This window comes from Struthio camelus, chromosome 9 (assembly GCF_040807025.1).
Source record: "Struthio camelus isolate bStrCam1 chromosome 9, bStrCam1.hap1, whole genome shotgun sequence".
NCBI classification, from domain to species: Eukaryota; Metazoa; Chordata; class Aves; order Struthioniformes; family Struthionidae; genus Struthio; species Struthio camelus.
Window position 1 is genome coordinate 20,611,883 of NC_090950.1, and position 24,065 is coordinate 20,635,947.

Sequence of the window (24,065 nt, forward strand, 5' to 3'; positions counted from 1 at the left end):
CAGGGAGATCCTTCTTCTCGTAGGCAGAGGCTAAATCCAAATAAACGTGAAAGCAGCCAATGGCTGTGCCCATCACCTCTCATGTGCATGGCTGCACGCCCGCAGCCGCACTCCTAGAAAGCACTAACCTTGCGACAGTCTCCACCACCACCACCCCCACAAGGCAATCATGCTGTTCTGCCTTTGGAGATGGGACCTGCCGGAGGAAGAGCGTTTCAGGGGGTGCTAGCTTGCTCGAGCTCCCCAATGCCCCGGCAGCACTGCTTCAAGAGCTGCAGCTCACCAGCTCAGGCACGTCCCCGCAAGACGCAGCCACCCCTCAGTTTCCATGCACGAGCCACCCTGAGCCTGTGGAGAAGCAGTGGCAGCTCACAGCCTTCCCTGAAAATCTCATGCAGCACCCGCAACCCTGCAAGAAGCTGGATGGTCCTTCTAAAAGGCAGGCACAGTCAGACTGTTACCAGCCTTTTAGAGCTCTCTCGGGCACCAGGGGATGCTTCTTGGCTTGATACTTCTGCAGGAAGGTTCATTGCACCCTTGCTGTCCCATAACTAAAAGAGCTCTAAAAAAAGCCACACAGTAAAATACACCTACCTCAAATGAAAAACTACAGAGCGCAATTTGTCACTAGAAAAGCACTGCTGTATTCTACCTACCACTCTGTGCTGCTTGAATCAATATCCTTTTGACACAGCTGCACAGATGACCACAGATTCAATGTGTTCAGTCCAGCAGAGAGAGGCCTGGGAACTTACATTTACCCCAAATATCAAATTTGAAGGCAGCAGAAGCTTAGCCAATTTCAGTCCAAATTGCACTGAAGAAGATTCAGCAATATTTTGAACACCTGAAAACGCCAAATCCCACTGAGCCCCCTAATTCAGAAACCGCAAACTTTTTGTCACACAGATGCTACGGGAGTTGGAAATTAATTCTGAACCTGCCAAATTAATCTTAATCTGCTTGTACCCCTAAATTTTCTTCCATCCTCCCATTTGACTGCATCTTAAAAGAAAGAAAACCATTTCTGACCACAACTGAAATACTAGCAAATACTCTGTGGATTGCTCTTGCAAAATTCTTCCAGTGCATACCAAGGTAATAATCCAGGTTCAGGTAAATAACAGGAACAAGGAAATCAGACTCGGAGCCCGGACTAGTAAATTTGCATGGGCTGATCTGAAGAGAGCTTTAGCAGCCTGGTTTTTACATAGCCCATATGTCAATCCCCCAGCCCAAACCAATAGCACTCACATAGCTTTCTTCTATGCTAGGGAATGCTTTTCCCTTTGCTGACTAGTCAGCTTCATTCATGATTGAAGATACCGCTCCATGTAAACAAAGATAAACACCCGAACTCTTAGCTGTGCTTTCCTGGCACAGATATAAATGGGGCACTAAAATTAGAAATACACATGGAAAAATGCTCCTAGGAGTCTTCAGCACTGAACATTTTGTCTTATTTCAAGGTTTCCAGTTCTATAGCAGAAACTGTTCAATCCTGGCCTATCACTGCAAGCAAATAATGTCCATTTCCTTTCCACCGCTTTTGTTATCCCCCACCAGTTGTCAAAAGAAGTGATGGAATAACAACCGATGCTGTCAAACATTTGAATTCCTCTTTAATTCCAGACATTAGAAAATACTGCTTTCCTAGTATGTTTGGAGCATAATGAAAATGTATCATTAATTTTGTATTTTAATTTTATTTAATTTTGTATTGTTCTGCAGGTCACAGTAATATTTTGAACTAACTCATTCTCACTCATTTAGGCTGATAGTTTTGGTGGTGGCAAGTGTCTAGTGGCTGGAGCCATGATGTTGAGGCAGAGACGTAGGCATGACTCTTCAGGTACCTCACCTAACTCTGGCTTCATTTTCCCCATTTGGAAAAAAGAAAAATAATTTCTTTTTCTTTTTTAATTATTTGTACAACCACATTACCTAAAGGTCTTCAACCCAGGCCAAGGTTTCCTTCAGCTAAATGCTAGACACACGGGTAATAAGGCACGAATTACACGGAAGCAGTTGCCAAGCTAAACACCTAGGAGAGATTATGAGAGGAAGCAGAGCAGGAATGCTACCCTCAAGGTCATTTAGCATGGTGGTGTTAGCTGGGAATAAAGCAGGTCTCCTGAGTACAGCCCAGTCCCTTCTGGATCATGCTGCCTCCAAGAGCTGTAGACAAGCAGATTTGATCTTGACCATCAAAGCACTTTTCTGCTATTTGAACACTCTGTAAATTTTGGCCACCCAGTATTCACCTTTAAAAAAAAGCTAATTACTTTTCAACCAGGTACATCTTATTACCTTGTACACAACCCACAAAGTCCTATTCTGCCAAACAGACCCTCTGAACGAAATTCAGGATAAAACTCAAGAGTTTCAGAATGTGGGTGTCTGATACCAAACAAAGCAATCAGCATTCAATACAAAATTCTCAGCAGGGACAAAAAGCCCTGAGCTTTCATATGCTGTTATTTCCAGTATTTCATTTTCACAGCCTCTGTTGGAAGCTCTCTCTCTACAGTCACAAAGTTTTCCTTTTTTTCCTTTTAATGTAAATATTTATTTTCTGGGCTGAAATTTGGCACACTTTTTTGGTTAAGGCCTTGCTGCACACATCTCTTAAGCAAAATTTAAGCAGCACAGTTTAAAAAAAAACAACAACAAAAAAACCCCCACTCTAAGTTGAGGAAAATACCCTCTAATAGGGTATACATCCCTAACATCCACCCAGTCCCCTACTTGGGATTCAGTTAAGGTAGGCATAGCCCCTGCTCCCATCCATGGAAGTTACGTACCTAAATGCCTAGCCTATATGACCTACTTTTACTACTAAAAGGGTTTTCTACCTTTCAATTTTCTAATGGGTCACTGCAATTTAGAAGGTGTTATTCGTAAAACAGAAAACACATTGCAGCTACACAAGAGAATCTCTGTACTTTTTATATCACACTAACATTTCTAAACTTTACCAAATGGGGAGAAAATATTAATTAGATTTTCTCATAATGCATCTGCAGTTCTTCAAACAAGACTTAAGGCAAGCTGATTTATTAACACGCCACTGCAATGTCAGTAATTCTGATATCATGTTAGTTTCCTTTTCCAATTCAATCACTGCATGAGCAAGGCTGGAACAGGCAGTTCCAGGAAGGTCACACAAAATTCCCAAGCTCAAGTGCTGTTGGGTCCTTTCTAAAACTCCACCTCCAGAAAATTTGAGTAACATGATCTCTCTCCTTCCAGCTTGCATGACAAAAAACATCCTTAGACACTGCTGCATTGCAGCTAAAGATGACGACTTAATCTTGTGATTTTCTGCTGTGTTTGATACGCGTAATTTTGAAATAAAAATCCAGCATTTTAATCACTTTTGGTTGCTTCTGTGACTCAGTCAGAGAGACTTTCACTTGCAAGTCATGCGCTCAGCTCAGGGCTGAGGTGATGATGACCAAAAGCTGCTTCTTGCCCACACGCTGTTGATGGCCATATGAAGTAAACTATCAATGCCTAGAAAGTCTCCACTGCAGAGGACTCTCACAATAATTCCCTCAACCAAGAGACAAGAACTAATCAGAAATTAAGCCTGAGATAATCGTTCACTTTGAGCTTCAGTGACGTCAAGGTTGACTCCTGCCGAGGTACCAGACGACGCAGACTCACAGAGGGACCTCTTCCAGACAAAGCTGCCATAAGGTTGACATCCTCTGTGGGGAGGAAGGATCTCTTCCACTCTATGAAAGATCTATGCTGAGAAAACACTTTTCTCCTTCATCACTTCAGAGGAGAGGGCAGCACACAGCTTTGCAGGACAAAGGCATCTTCCCGCCTTTGCCCAAGACGCAGGAAGCATCTAGCAGGACCTGGGTGAACCCTCCATCGATGCTACAGCTGTGAACCCTCCATCGATGCTACAGCTTGGCACTCCCATGATCCGCTGCCCTAAAGGAGGCAGGAACACCAGGTACCACCTGGGCGCTGCCGACTCCTCGTCCCCTATTAGCAGTGGCCAATTTTAGCTCATGGGAATGTCCTCATTTCCTGTTTGGCACACAAGAAGTACTCCCCTGCTTCATATTTATATGCCAGCTCACGTCTGTGATAGTGGCAAAACACTACCTGAGTGAGGCCCAGATAAGCGTCCTCAGATGGTCTAGAGATGGTCATTCATCCGTGTCTTCAACAGTAGGTCTGATGGCCATGGGGGAACATCAAGGGTTAACAACATCCCTCATTCTGAAAAGTATTATGGACTTTCCAAAACTGCTGACCAGGGCATAATCCCTCTGCTTCGAGTTCACCTCCCACTGCACTGCCTCTCACTGGAATCCTAAATTCATGTAGAGTACCGCAAGAGCTTGCCTGTGTGTGAATGTATGCTGATAAAGGTAGGGCATGTTAAATAAACTGCTTGTCATTATCCCAGTGTAACACCTACTCTAGCATGCGAGGACTATTTCACGGTTTAGTTTACATTGCTTTTAAACTATTTTAAGATAAAATTTAAAAAAGAAAGAGTTCAATAAAATTTCTCTTATTCCAGAATAAGAGTATCCCCAAGGGCAAGGTATACCAACAAAATTATTATAATGCTTTAACTCCATAGGCACAACTGGAAAAGCCTTCTCTGAAAACAAGTCGTAACTCTATTCTTCTATCTGTAGCCATTATCCTGATAAATTTGGGAAGGTCAGCTAAGGTATAATCCAATAAATGTGCTGATGTTCTGAGTAAGTACCTCACAATTTGCAGCCTAATCTATTATCCTACTATAAGACCATCAAATGACTCACCACGTTTAATACTTAGTACAGATCAAACAAAGAAAAATATCAAAGCTTTGCATTCTAGTTCCACCCTTCAAGGACTTGTTTGAGTACTTTTTAATTACAGCAGATGATACATTCAACTCCGGCATTTGCTTTTTCTAATGGCTATAGTTAATAGTTGCTGTAATTGTATTTTTCATGGGACATATTTACGTTATCCAATTAATACTGAAAAGTCTGGCAAACTGAACTAAGAAAGGTGGCATTTGGTCCCAGATCTGAAATCTTGCTTTTTTTGTCTGTAGCGTCACATGTAGCTATTGTAACAAACACGCTAGGAAATAGCGTCCTGATATTCCTGGGCACAGGGAGACAAATATTCATAGCCCCCACCAGAACTGCAGGCAAAAAGCCACATAAACAAACATGCATGCACCTGGCAGCACACATGATCCTGGATGTTACCGCACTTAAAAAGTCGGACCAAATCCGGAGCAACTTGGGCTGTGCCTTCTGATTCTACAGCAACTCAAATAAACCTATGGAACTTTGCAGTTGAACTCTGTGATTTTTTATAGATATACTATAGGTACAAAATAAAGTGAAAAAACATTCTATTTACCCAGTCGCAGATCTCAAAGAAGGAAGTAAGAGGAGAAAGTCTGCAGTACTGTCAGACAATTGCAAAAGCTCTGTGAAGTGATTAGAGAAGTTACAGGTCTGTGAAACACTGCCACTGACTATGCAGGCACAGCAAAGAAAAACAGGTAGGACAAATCACTGCCAGTTAACTCTCTCATTGCGTTTTGCTCCTATAAAGCCTTTCTCAACAACAGCGTGCATTTGTATGTTTGGCCCACACAAACAAAGTGAATGCAGACTATGTGATACTGTACATAAGCATAATCACTGTTAAAACTTGTCTCATTTATCACAACAACAAAAATCCACTGGGAAAAAGACCAAATCATATCTGGTTTATGTTGCTGCTGTATTTTGACTGACTGACCCAAATCAGACTGTTTACAAGGTCTGTAAGCTTATGCAAGAACAGTGTATATGCATCTAGAATGAAAAAGAGGTTTATTTGGAAGTCTCTGCAGAAAGCAAACGAATCACGTAGGTCAAGACGCCAGAGCCTCTGCTTGCAGGTGGATGCCTGGGCTGGAGTTTTCAGAAGTGCACAGATCTGACTGAACTCAATTTTTGCTAAGTCAACATTCACATACTTAAACAGGAACTGTAAATTATCTCTGATCGTTATTTCAGTTCTGCTCAAAAAGTATTGTTTCTCAATTGCCCACAACAAACGTAACAATGAAAAGAACAAAAAGAGCCAAAAACTAAAGAGATGGCCTATAGGGATAACGGGCGCACACAGTATCATTCAACTTGCTTTTCCAGTTCATTTAAGCTTTGGGGCTTTATAGCTGATATTGGTCAAACAAAGACAACATATGCATAGAGCTGTATGCATACCTACAAATATGCGTACGTATAAAAAATGAGACCAGTCTTGAGAAAGGGAAGTAGCTGCACAGCTAGGCACAAACACGTTTGGGATGAACATAGAGATCTCACGAACTGCCCTTTTTAAAGTGCCACTGGGGTGTCACCGTTTCATACAATAAAAAGATGACACCTTACCAGAACTTAGATAGCTCTACTCAAGCATTACCTACACTAGTGACAAAAATTAGCTGAGCTCCTGTCACCTCTTACAGTCCCTGTCTAGACACAGAAGATTAAGTGGGAATTCCAGTCTGTCTTGCTGGGTTACCAAACACCCTGACAGCTGAGCTATGATCCAAACCACTTCATCGCCGCTGATTAGACAACAAAAACAAAAGAAAACAACTTGAAATGCAGATATCTGGATCATTCTGGCAGCGTGACGGATAAAAGTTAACAAAGAAAATGTGTAAAATTACTCGTGAACTAAGTAGGTTTTAATTCACGAGCTATTGTTGACAAAACTTAGGGAGAAAGAAATGCCATTTTTTGCAAGTATTTTTTTCTAACTACCTCTGCAGCAATCTAACAATCACGATCAGAGGCCCTTCGCTCAGAGGTACTGCAGCTTTTGAACTGGTGCCCCCTTTAGAGCGGCTGCTCCCTCCTTCCCATTGACTGTCACATCTGGATGCTATCAGGACAAACTGGCATGCCTGCTCTCAACAAATACCAAGTGGTTAGCAAATTGACTCCAGCAGTCGATTCTGGCCCGTTTCCCACTCTCAGTTTACGCAATGCACCACTAACCTGTTGAGTCCGAGGCTTGTAAGGAGAGCTGCTTTCTAAGTCAGCCAGGATGCTGGTCAGAGAGTCAATTTCTGCATCTAAACTGGATCGTCTTTCTTCAAGGGTCTTGCCACCAGGATTCACCTTAAAGAAGAAGGAAAAAGAATTCCAGTTATTCAAACCACTTGGCCTGGCACATGGTTTCCAACTGTCCTCAAATGGAGCTGCTACCATACCCTAGCAATATCTCTCAGCTCGCATGGACAAACGTTGAAATACTATTTGCAGTAAATAGTCACAAAATAACCTCTTAGGAAGAGAGGTACTACACAGGAACCTCTGCTTCCAGAGCAGCCATTAGCCTACATTCAGGACCCTTTGAATTGATTCAATGCATCTTCCATTCTCTCTGTTTTCAAAACAGCCCAGCCCCACTTAGACCCAGGCTGGTAGGGACACCCACTTGAAGAGGAGACATGAATTTTAACAGCCATGACGCTGCCTACCCAAGCAAAGAACAAAATCCCAGATCCCAGCATCCCAGGAGAGTGTGCCATCCCCAAGCTATTGTCAGAGGGCTGCACTACAACCTCAGCTAGAATAATCGTTTTAAAAGAGGAGTCCTTCACATGCTTCATTTCTGAAAAGCCAACTCAGTCCATAATCTGCAGGGAAGAACTCCATGCTGTACTTCCCAATCAGCACAGCTGCAGTGCACAAAGCGAGGAGAACACCTTCCTTCTCAAAAAGTTTTCATGGTTTGGAAATCAGGAACTTCAGCAGGAATGAGAAGTGTGTGCGCCCCAGCACACCTCTCCTCTCTGGGCAGCACAGGGTGATCTGAAGGCACCACTGCACCCAGGATCCTGCATTCGGAGAGGCCGTAGCTGCTGTGGCCTAAGTCGGCTCAGCACTGTGCCTCGCGCCAGCCGCTAAGGCCCCACACCAGCTGTGACATAGGTGCTGCGCAGCTTGCCTCAGCCCATGCTTGGAGGAAGTGCAGGAGCAGGACTTCTTGAGCTATGTGAAATGTTGCACATTTAAATCTTTTCTGAACCTGAGTCATAGCTAGTATTTGTCTTGCGTTCTTCCACATCTATCTTATCTGCAAATTCCCCACACAGAGCTTCTCTGTGTGCATGCACCTACAGAGCTCAGTACAGAAGAGCTCACTTTCAGCACAACTGTTACAATAACAAAAGTGAATATTCAAAAATTATACAACAACTCACCTAATTGTAACTGTAATGCCTCTTCAGACTATACCAGCACTTCCCCACAGACAACCCAGCTCTGTTTGCCTTCACTCTCACCAAGTTACTTCAATTTTCCAAGCAGAAAATTAGTCTTCCCCTTTGGCTCACTAACTGCTCCAGACAGTTTTTACTTAAATTTCATTTCAGGAGCGCTAGATCATTACCTGTTTTACAAACTCCCCAGTCATCAATTCGACACATAAATGGCAAGTTGGTCAAAGACAGACAGCCTATGCAAAGCTGGCAGGCTCTGATCTGCCAAGCTTATATGTGCTAAGGCATTCATTAGTTCCTAATGATTATTAAATATTGGGTTACAATAAATTTGGCTTGACTAACACAAAAATGGAATCTCCAGTATGCTTAATGCAAGAATATGTCATTTAAAAGGCTGAGAGTCAGGTCAGAAACTACTTATAAACCCCCTTTTTTCCACCTATTTTATTTGTAGAGCCAGGCACAAATTTTCCATCCAAACTATTGTTCAGGAAAGAAATACTTTTCACAAGAATCACCCCAGATCAGTATTCCTGGATAGCTGTAGGTACGTAGATTTTTTAATCTGAAAAAGTCCAATTTCCTTTTCACTACTAATGCACTTCATGGCTTTTGTTTGGTTTTTCTCCATTCTTCAATTATCGGCCTACAATAACTACAGGGCAGCCACAGATTTCTCCATCGTGGTGCTAAAACACAGCCCAGACACAGAAACTGAGATTGCTCCACTCAAAAGTTTTCAAGCTAAACAGTCAAAAGCCAGCCTGAAAGCGGGGAGAGATGTGGAGGACACCCAAGGCCCCAACACGTGAGGTGATAAACCATGCAGCAAGTCACAGGTGAACTAGGAATAAAACAAGAGACCATGAAACTGGGGTTTGTTACCCTAGGTGTGGGACTGTGCTAACCCTGAAGAGAGAGGACAGTGATATATAAGAAAATCAGCCACTTTCATTTCAGCTTGTTTGCATTTCCATGCCACGTTATTCCCAGGTTCTCAAGCCCCAGAACAATTATGCAATAACTGATTCGCAAATGCTGCCGAACAAGTTGTAGGGTTGTAAAAGTTAAATGTCCTTAGGAAACCTAGAAAAATAAAATGAGAAAGCATGGAAACATCTCTATTGATTCTGGGATCTGTAAAAGATTTATTTATTCAATTAAAATATAATCAACATAGATTAAGAGCCCAATTCTGCAAAGGCTAGACACAATGCAGTATGCCAGTGCCAGCGAATAATGCTACCAATGTTTGTAAGAGCCTATTGGGACAGGACTGGGCTTTTAGTACATCAGAGAAATTGCAATCCTTGCAAAGATAGATTTCTCCTTGCTTTCTCTTCCCCAGCTCCAAGAATCTCACATTTCTTTGAACGCAGTAATCCAGTTTCAACTGAGAGGTTTGTTGAGTGGAAAAGAGTAGAATTTGCAACAGTAACTTTAGTAAGAGAGGGTTAAATCATTCGTCTTCTCATGCTCTTCATCATGCCTTAGCTATAAAAGTTTTATGGTATTACTCTGGAATAAAACCCAAGCCCTAGGTCCCAAGACACAACAGGTTAGTGCAGACATAGCTCTATTTTGACCAGTTAAGCCCCGGACTTAGCAAACACTGAAACCGGAACCAGAAAGAACTGCTTATTCTATTTCTATCTGGATTTACTGTATTGTTACAGACATGTCACTTGTGCACCATTCCCTCCAGCCAGAAGAATATGAAAAAATGGGTTGAAAAAGAAAAAGGATGCTCTCTCTGGCCTGGCCAATGTGAGTTTGACAAAAAGCAAATATAAGCCTACCCAGTCCAACAAATTACTTATGCCAGAGAATATCCACTCACGTGAATTTCTGCAACTCCTACACTCTCATCCCCTGTCTCAGTCCCTACTGCAACGTAAAAAAGAGAAATACAGCAGAGTTTCACAGCTTGGCTTGTCTGTCCACCCCAAATTCCTGGTGTGCAGCTTGGCGCAGCTGTGACGGTAATCCATTGCTGAGCCCCATCAACCCACACTGTCCAATGAAAACTGGCTTTAATTTTGCTAATCCTATCACCCAGCACCAACCAGTGTCACAGGTCCCCCCCTTACAACCCCATAGGATATTCATTACAGAACACTTGGCGCCTCAGTGCAGGCACCTCAAAGTTTAGCTCCCTGTGCTACAAAGGCCATCAGGCCATTCCTTGGGCTACAGACACAAAAAGAACATTGATTTCCCTAGAGGCCATCCTAGATCACCTCCTTTAATCACACTTTGCAAGCTACGGAAGAGGAACTAGAACACTTGTCGTATGTCCAAGCCCACTCCTTGCAGCAGGTTCAAAGAGAAAAAAGACTGGGAGAAGCTGGCTCCCATAGTTCCTTCCAAGTTCCTCTCCTTCCCCAAATTCCTTTCCCCACCCAGACACACCCTCCTCTCCTTTATTCTCCTGTCCATCCTCTCCCCATCCCATGTGTCCCTTTTCCTCTCTGCTCTCAGTCTCTGTTTCACCTTCTCCATGCCCTGTTTACCACCAAGCAGTGTTGCACCTTGGGGCAGTCAATAGGCCCTTGAGACAAGAGCAGGATGAACATGTCTTAGGCTGCTGGGTTGGTTTCCAAGCCCCCGCAGGGACTCACATCCGTGCCTAGCCGTGTTGCTATGTAAGGGAAAGATGGAAATTGGCTTTGCAGTAGCTACCTGCTGACTTACAAGGATAGCAGGCTAAAAGTGACACTAGAGTCACAGGGTATAAATTCCATCAATTCAAATCAACAGCCAAAAGCCTCAACATTTTAAGAGCATCAGGATTTGGCACTCTGCAACACAGTTTCCCAGCATCAAGATCCACCTTCTTCTCGTCCCTCTTAGACTTGCTCAGAACTTGCCTGATGTAGGCTGAGCTGAGCATGTTCCATGAGTGTTGCAGCCAGCTCATTTCTGAGCTGCATGCAGGAACATAAACTGCAATACCATTATGTACGTACAGACATGTCCAAGACAGCAGAGCCAAGGCTAGACATGCAACCTTCTTTCTAGCGTTAACTGGCTCTGAACTGCTTCACCATCCAAACTTCACGCTCTCGTCATCTTGCTTTTGTATGGAAGCGTCAGCCATGTCTGGGAACATTGCCGCTTGCTGCTTTGTCTGTGTTCTGTGACTCAGCTCTCTCCCCCAACGATCTCTGCCAGTCATCAGGTCAGTTGCAAGTGAGAAACCCACTCCCAACCCCAGGGTAACGGCACATCTCCTTGTAAAACTGACAAGCAGAGTACCTGCTGCAGTATCTCCTGCAGTATCTCCTAGTATGCTCCAGCATTGGTTTAGTAGGGAAGATACACTTGTTCCATGTTCCCGCGCAGATCTCCATTCATGAACTGTCACAACACTTTAGACAGTTACACCTGTATGCTTGCCTTGCCACACTGACATCAGGCTGCGCTTTCCTAAGCAGACAACCAGAAAGAAAAGAAGGGAAGGAAACAGAGCCAAAAGGGAAGAGCACACAAGGAGGATAAAAGGTCTTCCTTACGCCCTACTCCATGGGCCCTGCATGCAATAGAGGTCTCAATGCCTCATTTGCAATCACAAGCTACAGAATACCTCTTAAATAGCAAGTGGAAGAATGGAGATGAACACCATGGAGACAAGAAGGGTCACAGCTAATGACTGGAAACAAACGGGCCGGGGTGGGGGGGGGGCCAAGTACAGTGGTTTTACTGGGAGACTGTGATGCTTGGGGAGCTCTCTGGTCTGTGACACCCAAGAGTGTAGGTGTCAGGGATGGAAAAGGTAGCAATGCATGGCATGGGAGAGTCCTTTGCAGCAAAGGCAGTGACGGTGCCACAGCAGGAAAGAAAGGACTAAGCAGCAAGTAGAGTGAGGAAGAGGCATTTAGGCAAAACTCGGGTTGTGAGTAGGTAGATAGCAGATAAGCAGACTTTGTTGTCTTTTGCTCTAGCAAACCCCGCTGAGCCACATACAAGGTAGCAGAGCTGCTAAATGCTCAGCAGATGGAACTGGACGTTAGTTTCATAGAATTTAGCTCCTTTAGCTCGTCGCTTCACTCCCCCTTGTACCTCCTAACATCCAAGCAGCCACAGGGCAACCTGCTGAGGGTTTAGACCCTCTGAGGATGGGATGGAGCCACAACAGGCTAGTCTAGCAAAGAGACAACATGGCATTTGGCACTTGAAAAATCTCCTTCTATTTTTCCTGCCTTTCATCCTTTGCAGATCTCTACTTGCTGCCTGCTTCTGCCAGGTCGCAAACCACACCAACAGTTTGAAACTCTCTGCAGGCTCTGGAGACCCTTGGGTAGAGCCTGAAGTGGTAGGAAGAGCAAATGAAACAGCTCTCCAAACAAAGAGTTTGCATCTCTTTCTACTCCACAGCCTCAGGCATTGTGTTTAGATAGAGACACAGACAAAAAAATAAATAAATAAAAAAGAAGGATGGGGCTCTTATTTCCTATTTTAGCTGGGGTGAGGAAGAGGGGAAGGATGTTTGATTTCAATGGCATCCACTTTACATACAAGAAGAGACTTGTATGTGAGAAATTTTAACCAGGAAGAAGAAGAGAAGTGATTCAGTCTTGATGCATACACTCCAGGCTGGAGCTTGTGTTTAATTTTTTTTTTTTCTTTCTTTGCACTTTCTCCAACAGTACAATCGCCAGAGGCAAGATCCTTTTCAGACACACACCCTTGTTACCCTGTTTCTCTTACTGTAGAATTTCCCAGTCTTCTTTCCAAGGTCACAAAAGCCATTTACAGTGCAAAAAAACCGTATCCTTAAGCGCATATATCAGAAAAATGAAGCATTCAGAAATTAAATAAGCTGCTGTGATCTATTCTCCCCTGAACCTAAAGACAAAGTGCAAACATTTTGTTTCACATTCTCTAATACAAATTAAAACAGTTCAGAGAGGCTGCCCCACTAAGAATGCACATGGAGACAAGAGCGTTGGGGGCTGGGGCAGGGGCGGAATACAAGAACCTTGACTTCATTCAAAACTGCTGTTCCAGGCATCACAAGGGCTGGAAATGTAGTCATGCCCTTTAAAACAGGGAGATTGAGTCTTTTGAAACAAACCTGAAATGATGGAAGATTTCAGCAGATGTGACCATGGTGATTTCAGCAGACGTGATTGTATCACGGATCTAATAGAAAAGAACTTCCCTGCTGTTCCATCAGGCTAAAGGCAGGCCTGAAACATCCTTTTTAGTCTTTTGATGTCATCACGGATAAAAGCCAAAGGGAAGTTAGTATTTGATTGATTTTTTTCCTCTGCTCTTTCTTTCTTTAAGTCACAGAATAGTTTTACCTAGTTTATGTTGCTGCATATTAGCTGGACAAAAGAACAACACTTGAACAAAAGTTTGAAGTGGATTGTTCAAAGATAGCATTCTGTATCGTTCTGATGCTGCTGTCATCTAACTGAGTGACACTTCCACAACTCTGGCCGTTTTTGAAGATCTCCCCATGAGCAGGTGGGCTTAGCTGGAAATACTTCCTAACAAGGCATAAAGAGGGGGGAGGGATGCCAACCATCCACTGAACACTGGCCTCCCTTACTGTTCCAAGACAAGCCAAAAAACGTGCCAAATGCCAAAAACGTGCCAGCTCTGCCCCTTGGCAGAGTTCGCATCAGCAATTGTGCTGCAACAACCTCAGGAGACAGAGATGCGGCCACCCAAAGCGCACAGGAGTACTAACCACCAACAGTGTAGAGTACGGTCAAGGGTGCTGCACTCCTTATGCCCAAGGTCAGCTCAGTCCAAGATCTGTGGTACACGTTTGGTCTAGCCACAGTCCCAGAATGAGCTTCTACACCCATATAAAATGTAAATAGTAGTGGGTTTCCTGAGGATTAATTGCTCTCATCTCTGAAGAAATAGGGTGTTGTAAAGAATCGCTTGGGATCATAGCTGGGGCAAATGAACACGTAGGCAAAAAAAAGTTCCTTGCTAAGCATTTCTGGGTGATACCTCATTATATCTTAACAACGAATTTATAACCTTACAGTGGTGTAGGAGCTTATAAAAAGGACAAATAATAATAATGAATTTTAAAAAAAAAACACAGAGAAAGCAGGTAATAGAAGAAGAATGGTATCAAAGGAGAAGGAGCATCCTCCTATCAAAGGATAGGAGAGGGTATCAAAACAAAGACAATGGGGCAGGTATTTCTTCATACAACATCCTTTTAAGTGGTAGAACCCCTTGCTACAAAAAGCTGCGTTTTTTACAAGTTTACATGGATTCCAAGAGCAGCTGGAATCCTATATCCATATCTCTATATGGAAGAAAATTCCATCAAGAAACTTAAATATATATATAAAAATATATATTACTCCATGCTTCCCCTTACCATCTTGTATTTCTTCCCTGGATACCTCCTACTGACCACTGCTGATCTGACCCAGTTTGGCTCTTTACAGATATTTGCATTTATATGAAGCCTCCACTTCTGCACTGTATCTGCCTGCTGACACCAGCCAGAGTCACTTCTTTTGCCAGTGGGCATAAGTCAGTCTCTGCAGGTTAATAACTGATCATCATCACAGCGCCGGGGCTCAGACCAACACCTGGGAACCCACTTCTTTCCTCCTTGCAGCTGAGATGACAGAAAATCCAGTGGATTGCATTCAGCCTCATGGGAGACACCTGTCAAGGAGAGCAACCTCTTCCTCCCCACATAGCCTTCCTCCTCCAAGTGCCAGCTAGATACTACGTTAGGAGCTTCTCGGAGAACACCGGTCACAGAGCAGCAGACAACAGTTCTTACGGGAGAGTTAAGGGAATAGCAGCTTTGGATGAGAGATTTGGATGACTTTCGGCACTGCCTGCATTATGTGCATTGGCCTGGCCAAGGCAGGGTCAGCAGCAGGATTGCTAACAAGTTCTCCTCCTTTTATTTTCCTGAGAGAGAGAAAGGGGGAAAGCACTTTGTTGCCATTATGAATTTGTATTACAATTAAGTCTTTGTATGTACTTAGAGATCAGTCTGACAGACACTGTTCACATGAATAGTTTGAAAACATCCCTGTCCCAAGGAGCTTATTGTTAACTAGAAACCAACCCTGGAAAGGGAAAACAGGTAGTGGGGGAGCAGCAAGTGCCAGAGAGCACTAAGCAGGGTAAGGCAGAAACGCCACTAAGCTCCTTCTGGCTGCCAGATGACAACATTAATCCACTGGGCCAAATCAGCTCCTCAGTAAGGAGGAGGTATTTCATCCCTGGATTTGACAAGGCAGTGCCAGGTCGGAGACCAGGACCGCCCTCTCTCCCCAACAGCTCCTGCACCTAACCTCAGTGGAAAAGAGGACCTTTGTCACAAACATGCATGGGTTACCCAGACCTGCTCTCAAGACCACAGAAGATTTGGCTCTGGAGAAGCCAACGAGCGAGAAGACACAACAAAGGAGGACACTTCATTGTGGAGGTTCACGAGACAGCCTCCACGCAACAGGTGTGCTCTGCTGAAGCACCAGCCTGGAGCCAGCAGCAAAACTCCCCCAGGGGCAGCGATGGGACAGGGATAACAGTGGGGTGAGGGAGCAGACGTGCAGCACTCCCCATCCCATTGCCCCGCGCGAGGCCAGGATGGAGCAGAGGAAACGCCCTCAGGAGGAGGATGCAGCAAGCAGGTTCATGCACCAAACAGAGCCACCCTGCAGCCCAGCCACACTCTGCGAAGCACCCAAAGCACACATAGAGGTCCCAATACCTCTATCGCAGGTTTCAAACCCACATCTGGCTTTTCGGGGTTTCTGACCATAGGGCGTTGCTCACAGAAGGGAGACCTGGAGGTTTCAAGATTGGCTAAACGTGGCTTTCAAAAAACTGTGGCACTGAAAGATACATCAAAGCTGCAAACACCATTTAGTCAACCGGAGGATCTTTGTACTGTGGCCAGCCAGTGCAGAAGGAAGAGGCATCGTGATCCTTAAGCACATGAAAGCAACAGGCTGAGTTTGATAAGGAACAGCCCAGGGATGAAGAGAGAGGAGGAGTCCAATGAGCCGGCATCTGCCAGAGCAACAGACCCGACAGTCCTGGTAGTTTACTTAATATCTCTGATCAAAAGCTTCGGGAGTCTTTTGTGTGTTAAGTGCTACCAGATGCAAAATCAGCAGCAAGATGAGAAGTGTATTAATAAACTAAGGAGACACATAAAGTTATTTGAAAACTGAGTTGGGAAGATGAGGAGAGAAGGTGGAGAATAAAACCAGTTTATTTTTCCATTAAGGCAATTTAATATTCTCCGGGTGGAGTTACAATCACTCGTCCTTGGGAATTAAATTGAGTTAGTGAAACGTTCTTGTTCATCAGCAGAATATACGATAGAAAACGGAATATATCATTTTTTTCTTTATGCCTTCTGCAGGACAGTGCTACTTCTCTATTCACAGAGCAAGAATAGTCGGCCATGAAATCCTTCGGACCCTGCATGACTTGTTACCAACTGTAACTAACTTTACAGCAGCAGGGAATATATCCTTTTTCTTTTAATTAATGCAATTACATTAGGACTCGTTATTGATAATTATGGCGCCTGTTGAAAGTTTCCCCTTTCTTTGCCCACTCCCCCGCCAACCTAAAATCTGCTCCAATATCGTCACAAATTTACGTTTAATTAGCCATCAAGCAGAGCTGATGATCCCCGTAGAGTATTGCTGCTTGCAGAAAAAACGAAAACTAAAAGGAGATACTGGATACAATAGAGAAACCGAATAGCTCATTAAGTGTCCACTACAATAAACGAAGGCCTTTCCACTGACTCATATTACATGGAAGTTACGCTTATAAATGATCCCATGGCAATTTCCAAGAGCAAAGACTCTTACCTTTCACATCCTGGCCAAATTGCAGCCTTCCTCTTTCTTCTTCTAGTATAAGAGAACAGGGAAGAGGAGGATGCCTCTAACTGCGCAGGACATCTCAAAGGTCATTCATGACAAACCACAAGTTATACACAGCCACACACATCTGCTGTCCAAAGCACTGCCTCAATGAACTGAATAGCCAGGAAAGGATAGGTGAGGATACTCTTTTGCAATATTCCCCTTGAGCAGAACTGTTTTCATGTTTCATTTTGTTTTCTTTTCATTATTATTGTAACAACTCATGAAACACTTCTTTCAAACTTTTAAGTGAGCTGCACTGTCAAATAAGAGCAGGCTGAAAATGGTAAGGAACAAGAGAAGAAAGACATATAATGTTTGACAGGATTTATCTTGGATGGTTTTCCACAAAATGCCGTCAGAATGGAAGCCATACCAGGGAAAACTGCTTCTAGCAGTAGATTTTCCCTACTCCATGGGGTAAAACACCAAACAATCTCCTTTCCATCATGTGATCTTGAAGCAACTAACGTGCTGAGCTAAAGGTTTAGCAATTTTACTTCTTTCCACGCTTTTGGTGAGACTAACACTGAAACACTGTGCCCACTTTGTGAGTTAGCATTTCAAAAATTCGAGAGGCTCCCCAAAAAAGCCAAAACAGTTGACAATGAGAGGCACAGAGAGCTCATTTGGTTTCACTTATCATATAGGAGACTGAATAGCAGCTTGACAGCAATATATAAACAGCTTCACAGAACAAAAACGCCGGAGAGCAGATTGCCCAGTCTAGCAAAATAGAACACCTCACAGTAGCTGAAAGCTGAAGCCAGACAAATTCTATTGGAAAATAAAAGAGATATTCAATTACGTGTAACACTGCAGGTAATTAACTACTAGAACAAACTTCCAGGGTTTCTCCATCTCTTAATATCTGTGGATCAAGACTGGATGCCTTTGGTCTCTCTGCGTGCGACGGGCTGAAGTTTTGTGATCTGTGACACGCAGAAGGGTACAGCTGACAATTTAATGGCTCTGCCTGGCCCCAAACCTACAGAGGTCAGAAAGTAAGGGTGCATTCATAAAGATCTGTCGGCATCACTTTGTGTTTGTACTGCTTTAACGGGAAATTAAATTTACATGAACAAACTCTTTCCCACACAAGATTGTATATTGTGACAGTTAAATGAAGAGCTTTTTAAAAGGGACACATCTCAGGCAATTTTAATCAAAAAAGATGTACTTTTTTTTTAAGCTACCAATTTCAGAAAATTAAGGTTGACTAAAACTGTTTTAAAAAAACTCTTTTAGGAATTTAATCACATGTTGGAAACTCATATGCAGCTGCTTGTGTCACCTGCAAAAAGACTGCATAAAACATAAGCATATGCTTAATTTTACACGTGTGCTTAAGTTCTATCAACTTTAATGAAGTTTAAGCATGCAGTCAAGCTTCTCTGAATTTGAGAAAGCACTCCTGAATAAGAACTGTGAAGCTATTATGAAATCAACACAAAAAATATTAAAATTGACTAGTCAATCTTCACAGCCTGAATAAGCTCCAAGTGCAGAAATCAAACATATAACACAATTTCTGAATTTGTTTGCTTGTTTTGCTGTAAGAAGAAGGGGCACACGCCACAAAGTTTGCAAGAATTCAAGAGTCTCCCAGAGAGCTTGGCAACATTTCACAAAAACAGATGTATAGAACTACATGAAAGTCAACGGCTTGGTTTTGGCTTCTTCCTTAGAACTGAGTCAAGTTAAAAATCTATTATACGTCTCTAAGAACTGAGAAGAGGAAAATCTGGGGTCTGCCCCCGTGCACAAGTTTTTGGGGAGGAAGCCCAGTGCTGCATTAGAGGGCATCTCCTGCTGTTGTCCATAAGGCAAGAAACTCTCAGCTGAGCAGACCCCATGGGACTGATTCAGTGAGGAAAGGTGTTGCCTTCAAGAAGTCTGCAATCTCTGTTTCCAAACCTTTGGGCCCACTTCCATCTTGCATCCTTGAAGGGAAGGTAGTATCTGATTTGGCTGAATGACCACGAGTTTTCTTTCTTTCTTTTCTTAAACGTTAAACTCCCTCTCTGGACACCTTGCCTTCTAAACATTTCCTGAGTGAGAACCTCAGATGAAGAAGGGGTACCTGAACTACACATAGCTCTGAACAACAAGTAATCTGTACTGCTCCAAGACCCACAGCAAAACTCTTTTAAGAGAATTCCCAGTATGTAGCTCTTTTTCAGATGAGCTCTGAGGTTTATTTTGGTACTGTCCAAATGTAGACAAATGAATGCAAGTTGCTGTTTTTCAATAAGAATTCATGCCTGAAAGCAGCTGTGCGTCAGAAATCACGGTGCCCCCATTACACATTAGGCCTCAGGAAAATATCTTTTAACTATACTTCCGTTTAGAGCCAATACAATCATAGAAGCCAAATGGGATTTGCGAAAGCATATTCTCTACTTAAATTTTTTTTTTTTAAAGACTTTTACCCAATATTAGCATCTACTCAATCCCACTCCCTTGCTCTCACATGGGAGCCTTATCCAGAGCTGAGGGAAATGGTGCTGCCACAACCCTCGGGTCGGCCTCAGAAGTGAAAAATTCAGAAAAAACACAGAGCTGCATTGCAGGGCAGGAGAAAGTGAATTTGCAGACCAAGACATAGGGAGAGGAGGGGGAGAGCAAGTCAGGAATGAGTGGAATTAGCAGAGCTGAACATAGAGCTAGACCTGAGACAAAGGGCCATGAGGCCACGTCCATGAGAAAACAGTCACACCAGAAGGATGAGGCAGAGAGGGAAGGAGTTGTGAATCAGGACTGCTGAAGGAGAGCAAGCTTACACGGCACCTGTGACAGAGCTGTCACTTGCTGTCTTAAGCAACACCTGGAGTTGCTATAGTTTGGCCCAAACCTTTCTGGTTTCTTCTCATACAGCTAAAAACAAATGCCTGAAAATGTGATATGATGTTTTCCAGACACTCATGTGTTCTTTGTGCATTAAAGCTAATCAACTTGCTACATTTTCATCAGCAAATCAAAACTGAAAAATACAATTGTGTGGAATGGCCCTGTAAAGATGGAATTTAATAGCATCAGACATTTAAAATGACGTATGCCATTCTGTCCTAGAATAAATTCCTCTAACTCTGGCTACAACAACATTTCTCACTGGCATTTCTACCATCACTTAGTTTGCTCAGTCACTGCGCTGCACATTCTTTGAAACGTCAATACTTTCTGACAACAAAACCACCCGTCAATGGGTGGTTCAACAATGGAAACCAAAAAGTAAAGAGGGAACATGCATTTGAGCTGCTTCAATTCTTAGAGTTTAGATGCATTCCCATTTTTTTCTATACTTATGTGTGTCATTACTGCTGGACAAAACTTCCAACAAATAGGATAAAGTTTGCCTTACTCTTTGAGCTGCTCTGGGAGCTGTAAAACTGAGTTAAGATAGACAACTAGAGTCTCCAATCAGTATTTCTGTATCTCCTTTCATCTTGTTCAATTAAAACTTAATTCATTACCACACAGTATTGCAGTACTTAAAAGCATTAAAACCAAGGCAGGAATCCCATTCTCTCTGACTTCCTGCTCTCTGTAATGTTCCAGCCTACCACCGTGCCCAAGCTTCATCAAAAGACCTTGTCCTCTTAACCACATCGTCCAACTCCAGTCAGCTGCATAAAAAAAGGCACAATACTTTGTCTCTACTGCAATTTTAACAATTTTTCTTTGCTACTGCAACTCACAGACTGTTCGTCTCAAGTCTCGCTGCTATGTTACAGTTCCCTAATGCCAGAGGGGCTATCCAGGATTTGACATGAAGCAAGTGGTCTTGAGAGAGATCTTTCCTGGGACCTCCTAATGCAAAAGAAAATTTGAACAGCACTCGGAAATAAGAATGGAAATTTCTTTAATACTGATCGTGTTATCATCTCACCTCTTCCATCAGTTAGCTCGACTGCTTCAATGGGAGAATGCCCACATCTTCACATCATCTTTTTTCCATCTGCTTAAATAAGTCTACTTTGGATACAGAGATGTTGTTAATTCCTTTTGTCTGTCAAAAGCCAGTATTGTCTCTGTTTGACAGCAAAAAATTGTCTGCTTTTTCTGCATTCTCTCCATGCCTCCCTTATTACTTACCATGTTTAAGTCTCTATTATCTATGGGTGGATAATCCAGGCTTTGGATTAATCTCTGCAATTGTGGGCACCAAACCTGGCTCCAGCACCACAAGCGTGACAGTGTGCCAGGAAGAGATGTACCCACACAAGCCAGGATGTGTCCCCAAGGGCTTGTAACTCAGTACAGCACCAGGGGACACAGCCACGCTGTTTGCACCTAAGGGGCCCATGAACACAATACTGCCTTGGGTCTTCACCTGGGTTTGTTTTAGCTTAATGATCCTGAGCATCACAGTCAACAGCATCTCTGACCTTTCTTCCTCCTATTGCTATTTTCGGATGGTCCCATACCCACATTTACGTATGACCTGTATGACCTGTGTTTGCTTTTGCTTTATCCTGTTAACCCCGTTCCCTCACCTCATTACCCTTAGTTTGCCAGCTTATCCAAAGACACTTCTGTTCCATCTCCCAGTGGGTTTCACAGGCTCGGTAACAATTCTCTTCCCAAAGAACGCACGAGTGTGAACGAGTGCATGACCTCGCACGTTTTGGATATGCTGTCACTACATTAAACAACAACATAACAAATATATTAAATAATAAAGTAATAACCATGATGACAATAATAAGAATAGTTAACTGTTTGGATCCTTGCTTCCTTTGTAGTCCTTGCCGAGAGGTTAGCTATTAAAGGCTGTATTATGTTATAACATTGCCAAGATATTAATAGCCGAGCAGAGAGATGAATGGCAGGCTTAGGTAGTACAATTAAAACTTTTCCAGTTTACCCTTTCAGTAAAATTTGTGGTTTATAATAAGCATCTTTGTCTATTCTGAAGAGAGTAAGTATTGGAAACTTACATAGATGGGAACAGAGGTTCATTAAAGATTTAAAATAGAATGTGGTTTGGCATTGCAAAACAAACATGCGTATAAGATGGGTTGCATCAAGAGTTGACTGAAAGAAATGCTCAGTGTTCCTTTTCTCTTGTGATCCTGGATTTACTGGTCATGCTACCCACAGAAAGGGATTAAAAAAGCAGCGAGGACAAAACGTGCTTGCTTGTTCCCCAGTAACGTTGCCTTACATCCCTATTCACTGTGCATTTCTTACATATGCATATACAAAAATATATATGCATACATATACACATATGCATTTTATATATCATGCATCCAAACATTCATCATCATATACACTTTGTGTTACTGATTTTTCTTACCTTAGTGCAAGGAAACCCCAGCTACAGACCAAACACATTGACCTGCACAGAGAGCCTGTGAGCATTTAAATACGCAGGGAGCATACACCTTATTTGTTTGAGCCTAATTCGGAACAAGGCAGGCTCCCGCTTCTCAAACACTGAGGAAGCCAGAGGAAGGGAGCCCTCAGAAGCCCTCTAATAAAGTCAAGGTTTGAGTAAGAAGGTTAACGTTACCAGGAAATTTATTTAGACTGCTGGACATGGCTTCCTTTAGATAATAGGCAGTTGTTTATGACATGTATTTTAATAGATCAGGTTAGGAGTCTCAGAAACCTGCAAAAGCAGACTCTAAAATTGAGAGCGATGCACACAGACCACAGTGTTATTTGCAGAGCCGCCGAGAGCTGCCACTCACTGCGGGGAGCGAGGCAGCCCTCTCGTCAGCTAAAGCACCGTGGCATTACGGATGCTCCTCGCTAGCGAGCGCCTCAGGCCCTGGCCAACAGTCCTGACGATTAAAAAAATCTAGCACTAGAGGGAGGCTGAACACATGTTCTGCTCCCTTTGGCCTTTTCGGCTTCTCCACACATTAAAAGGAAGGCGATTTGAAGAAAAACCAGAGCCCAGCAGCGCTTCCGAACTGCGGCGCGGGAGATGCGCTATTTAAAGCAGCACCCCCTGTTGGCAAAAATCACGCTTTTTCTTTCCCCAACAACTTGTCGATACACGCATCCAAGCCCAAAAAAAAGTTCCGTCGTTCTGGCTGCTTGCTTAGCCGATGAGTCACAGCCCACGGAGAGGCAGCAACACTAACATTCGCCCAGAGGAAGTCAGGCAGCAAAATGCCTAGCAACCTCTGGCGCTTAGATGGATAAGGCACTCTCAGCTCACATCTATCCACACTGCCTCACACCCTCCTGAGAGCAAGCACGAGGGAGAAGAGAGCCGGGTCTCTTCTAAGCAGTCTCCCAGAGGACGGCGTATATGCCTTCAGGCTACATTTCAGCATTTCTCCTCCCCAAATTCCTTGGCAAAGCAGATCTGCTCCCCTCAGCCCTCCGCTGGTTTCCTGCACGCCGCAAGAGATCAATCAAACGGCAGGTGCCAACCTGGCCTGCGACGCCGGCAGGCCTAAACGGGGAAACAATTCGTTACCCACACACCGAACAGCTCTGCAACCCCTCTGCGCATAGGTGCTTATGACGGAGTGCCCTGGGAACTGTTATATTAAAGTCTATTTTACATTACACTTCACACAGCCATTAAAATAAACTCTGCTTGTTTCATCATTCTAAACACCATCCTAAACCACCTCTGCACTCCTCCTTTGTTATATCCCAAATTCTTTCTGGTCTCGGCAACTCACGGTGTTTATTCACTAATTAGCAATACGTACAATAACGAGACAAACAGAGAATTGCTCTGGGACACTGGAGACCTGGGTGTTATTTTCCCTCTGCCACTGGCCAGCTTGGTGACCTGACCAAATCATCCTCTCTGCTTCAAATTTCCTACCAGGGAGAGACTGACATTTCTTTCACCAAGTGCTTTGTGGTCTGTCAATAACACGCACACTGGTAACAGCCAGGAGCTGCTGGGAAAGAGACGATCCCCTGGCTGG

The 24,065-nt window shown here is 43.5% G+C and overlaps 1 protein-coding gene across 23 annotated transcripts in view; it reads right to left on the reverse strand.

The window, feature by feature from the left end:
• Positions 1-24,065, reverse strand: part of LPP (LIM domain containing preferred translocation partner in lipoma) — a 356,455-nt gene that overhangs the window by 152,274 nt on the left and 180,116 nt on the right. For all 23 annotated transcript variants that reach the window (XM_068953857.1, XM_068953865.1, XM_068953870.1 and 20 more), the window contains one exon: positions 7,038-7,160. In XM_068953857.1, coding sequence (XP_068809958.1) covers positions 7,038-7,160 — 123 coding nt within the window. The remainder of the gene's footprint in view (positions 1-7,037; positions 7,161-24,065) is intronic.